General features: G+C 33.0%; 1 protein-coding gene across 1 annotated transcript; it reads right to left on the bottom strand.

Annotated features, from left to right (window-relative positions):
- Window positions 1-295: 295 nt before the first annotated feature.
- Window positions 296-4,753, bottom strand: LOC100931223 (protein-lysine methyltransferase METTL21E-like; the record flags this gene model as incomplete). The annotated part of the gene is made up of 3 exons (XM_031961200.1): window positions 296-1,702; window positions 3,338-3,455; window positions 4,550-4,753. Coding segments are annotated over 3 exons (717 nt in total), but the record flags the coding sequence as incomplete, so codon positions are not given.
- Window positions 4,754-5,033: the final 280 nt, after the last annotated feature.

Genomic DNA, 5,033 nt, shown 5'->3' with positions numbered 1-5,033 from the left:
TGAAAAAGGCTATCCACATTCAGATAAAGAACTGACAGACTTTGGATGCAGATTGGAGTTTATTTATTTTACTTACTTTATTTTTATGGAGTTTTTTTCTTTTGGTCTGTTTTTTCTTTCACAACTGAGATTAACAGGAAATGTTTTACATGATTGCACATATACAACTCGTATCAAATTTCTTACCATTTTAGGAAAAGTGGATGGTAGAAAAGGATGGAGAAAAATTTGGAACTCAAAATCTTGTAAAAGTGAATGCTATTATCTTTATAGAAAAGTGGAAAAAATAGTATTAGAAAAGTAAAAACAAATGGTTTTTGTGTGCCAGGCACTGTGATCAACAATGGAAATACCATGAAAGACTTCCCTCCTCATAACATCTACTCTCAAATTAGCTTCCATTGTAATGAGGGATACCACATGTAAATAATTAGGCACACGCAAGACATCTAACAGAGTAGATGAAGGCAGTTCAAAAGGCAAGGCTATGCATAACTAGAGTAGGAGTGGGGACTGGAAAGACCTCCTAAAAAAGGAAAACTTCAAATTGTGTATTTAAGGAAGCTAAGGAAATCTGGAAGGAGCTGTGTATGTCCTTCTGGAAGCCAGAAACCATCTGAAAAGATATGATTATTGAATTGAAATCACAAAGTGAAAAAGCAGAAATTCTTAAACTTTTCTTTTTTCCATATTATTGGACCCCTTTAGAAAGGGATAACACCTTTGGACCATTTATCAGAATAATGTTTTCAAATGCATGAAATAGAATATACATAGGATTAAAAAGGATATCAATTATATTAAAAAGTTTTCAAAATGTCTTTAAATAATTTAATGAGCCCTAGATTAAGACATCTTGGTACATAGAAAAAGAAGAGGGCAACCCAGGACAGTTTGGAAGAACACCCATGATTAGTGGAGGCATGACATGGATAAAGAAGTAGCAAAGGAGACTGTCAAATAAATATGAGGTCAGACAGAAGGAGAGAGAGCAATATCACAAAAACTTAGAGAAAAAAGCATCCAAGAGAAAGTAATCAATGATAGCAAATGCTTCAGAGAAGTCAGGAATCAGGATTGAGAACAAACCATTTGATTGGGCAATTCAGAGATCACTGGAATCTTTGCAGAAAACAATTTCAATTAAGTGATGAGGTTAGAAGCCAAATTGCAGAGTGTTTAGAAATAAATGAAAGGAAATGAAGCAGAAGAATAGATTATAGGCAAATGAAAAATGAATTTTGCTCCCTTCCCTTCTCTACTTGAATATACATTGGCAGCATCTTCAGATCCTTATCTGGGCTCTCCTACCTTTTTTTCTTCATTGCTTTATACAATTTGATGTTCAAACTAGGGAAATTAGAAATTTCTTCCATCTCAAACAATTCCTGAAATCTATCCACAAATTTGTTTTCCTTATCTAACCTAAATTTCATTACCCAGAGGATAATGGTGGTGTCTTTACACAGGTGGTCAAAGGTGGTAAGGAGCTCATCCAGGAAGGGATGAGAATATACAACATCTGTGGCTAGGATATAGTCAAAATGGTTTGAAGACCTGGGGAAATTTTTCTCTAAATCTATCCCCCAAGATAACTCTTTCACCTCAGGCTGATGTTTGCATTTCATTTTGGTGTTTCGGGAAACATTATATTGAAGGTTTCCAAGTAAATTGGGCAGGTCTGTAGCAATCACTCGAGCACCTATTTAACACAAAGGAACAAAAGTGAAAGTTACCCTTTCAGCATGGAGTAAAATGGTAAAAAAAATCATACCCACAAACATTCAGAAAGACCACATTGACACAATAGCTATTACTTTCCAAAGGATCAACTACTCCAAAAACATACACTGAAATGAAAGCCCATGCATGAAATAAATATTCAAGTAGCTATTTGACAATTCAAAAGACTTCCATATCACTAAAGACATACTAAAAAATAAATACCATTTGCCTATGTTCTTTTTATGTGTCTACTCTTAGTTAGGGAAAAGCATCCTGGTATAAAAAATGAATGGCAATTCCTTTTCCTTGGAAACCAGCAGTCACAGGGAAGCAGATTCTTTGCCAATTAACAGACTATCTAAGCAAAGACTACCAAATCTTACCAAAATGAATTCAAACCAGCATATATAGGGGATCCATATTTTGTTTTTAACTACCAATTTTATCACAAAAAAAAAGTAGACATTCAATTTATGACCCCTATCCCAAAAGTTAGTAATTTATGGGCATAAATCAAACCTTAGGCTGGGAGAGTGGACAGAATGGTGGAAGACCTGAGTTGAATTATTTTCACTTACTAGCTGCATAATCTTAGGCAAGTCACCTTATTTTTCTCAGCTGAAGTTTCCTCATCTGTAAAATTGAGATTATAATAGCAGCTACTTCACAAAATTGTTGTATGGATTAAAAGAGAGAATATATGTAAAGCATTTTGTAAACCTTAATGCAATATATAAACATTAGATATTTCAATTATTTCTACCTATGTCAAGTAGAGATTCAGCTTTGCGCAAAAAATTTTAGTATATACTACATTCTTTGGTGTTGATTGTGACTTTTAGAATGTCATTTATGGAAAGGTACAAATTGTTAAAATCTGGGGCTCTCTTGAGGTCTGATAGTACCAGGTGTGTACTTAGAAGATCACCAAAATCAAGACAGTACCTATGCATTAAAGAATAAGAGTGACTTAAGATAACCAAAATTAATTTTAAGAGAAAAATTGAAATAGACAGGCTTGTCTATATCATACACAGCGAGAGTAAAAAAAAAAAAAGAAAGAAAGAAAGAAGAATCAACAGAACAGAGTACTGGTAAAGGTAGAATGAAAATGAACAAAAGAAATAATTCCAGGCACAAATACCTAGAAATAGAAGCAAATTTTGAGAAGAAAATGCCCATTTCTCAACCTTTCTGTGTGGCTATTGAAATAGGTGTTCCTTCAGAAAGGAGAAAGAATTCAGTCCCCAAAAAGGAATGTGCAGCTATGCGGAAGGCATGAGAATTTGGGTACCAGTCATCATCTTAGAATCATTAATAGATGTAAATTATGCCTTTCCCATCCTTCTTCTTGTCAGATTTTTAGGGGGTGCTGCCCACTCACTGTTGGTTTATGATTTTTATGACTTAGTATGAGATGGCATATAACCATACCTTCACAAAACATTCTGAAGGAACCATCAATTAACTTTTAAGTTGGTAGAGCTTCCTGATGAAGTCTATTGAAAAGATAAAAATAGGTGTACAATATATTTCATCAGATAATGATAGCCACTGATATTATTTTCCTTTAGAGCCCTTAACTCCAGCCAATCAAAAGTACCAAACTTACCAAGTAAACTTGCTACTATTGAGACTAGTCCTGTCCCAGCTCCAATTTCAATTACATTTTTGTCAGTCAGATCATACTGCTTTGAATTTGTTTCCAGAAAGTGACAGAGAACAAGAGCCTGTGAAGGAGTGAAAAAAGAAAATATTGTGCTACCAAATCATAACTGAAAATGAAATTTCTCCTTTTATTAACCTAGAAAATATACTTTGCATGTTCTCTCTACCCAAGCATATATGCAACACTTCAGAAGAATGTCAACAGAAAAGAAAAATATTCCAATGAAATCAACCAATCACCTTAAGTAAAACTATGAACAAAAACATGGAATATTCTAAAAGCCTGAAGTTCAGTCATTTAGGTTCAATCAGGTCTCAAAGGCAGGGGTGTGGAGAGAGAGGAAGAGAGAAAAAATATAATAACTTTTACAAACAGGGCTCCTTAGGATAAGAATAAGGAATTATTATTGGTGAATTTTTACAGGGAGAAAGATTAGTGACTGTCCCCAAAATCATTATCTTGAAGGTATGATGTCTTTTTAACAGACTGTTAGTAACAAGGCTGGAAAGGAATTTAATTTTAGTTACTTGACATAAATATAACTACTTTAGTATGAAAGGAGGAGTTTTAATTTTCTACCAACACCTGGAGTCATGAAAAACTAAATATCTAAACAGTGATTTTTGCCAGATCTTCAACTCAAAGCCAATAATCTTGCAAAACCAGAAATGGGACTGATAAAAGCAATTTCCCAGTTGTGAAATATCTGTTCTTTAGTATTGTTTCTGTTACTAAAATGATGCAAGGAATCATGGTAACCACTATCTTCTACCGGATGTTCTACTAAATAATAAGAAATTTCTCTTTTTAATCTGATAGAGTCTGCATACAGATTGAAGCATATTATTTTTTCAGTTTTTTGGTCTGTGTTTTCTTTCATAACATTACTAATATGAAAATGTTTCACATGATTGTATATTTACATATATATATTTGTATATATATATATATATATATATATATATATATATATATATACAAAACCTATATCAAATTGTTTATCAACTTACAAAAAGGAGACAGGAGGGAGAAAGGGAGAGAATTAGGAGCTCAAAGTTTTTTTTTAATGTTAAAAAAATTTTTACATGCAACTGGGAAGAAATATTATATTCATAACTCTTTCCTGAAAAATGACTAAAATATTGAAAATAATACCGAGGGCCAAACAACAGCACCATAGCAATCAGTGGCTTCTGTAATTTTTATCTCATGTCCAGCAAAATGAAAACCTTCCCAGGAAGTAGTTGTTATCAGTGATGGAAAAAAACATCTTGCCATGATCTCTGAGACCACTTGCTGGTCTTCATTTTCTCCATTTTCTCCTAAAAGTAAAATAACAAGAGACAGAGTTTTATCAAATTGATGTTAAATATAATTTTTCCTCCATAAAAAGAAAATATATCTGCAATTTTATAAACTGATTAGGAATCAAATGGGAAATTGTAAAGTAACAGAAAGATACTGAAGATAATCTTACCTAATATTACTTTCTTTTCTTTTCTTTTAGGTGCAATAAATATTAACCCCCAAATTTGAACTCACTTATGCAATGTTATGGATTATGAAAAGGGATCATGCAAGTGATAGAATCCCTCCAATGAGAAACCTACCCATCACTAGTATAGCCTTGTCTATCCAT

Source organism: Sarcophilus harrisii, chromosome 3 (assembly GCF_902635505.1).
Source record: "Sarcophilus harrisii chromosome 3, mSarHar1.11, whole genome shotgun sequence".
NCBI classification, from domain to species: domain Eukaryota; kingdom Metazoa; phylum Chordata; class Mammalia; order Dasyuromorphia; family Dasyuridae; genus Sarcophilus; species Sarcophilus harrisii.
This window is presented reverse-complemented; position numbering and strand designations above follow the sequence as displayed.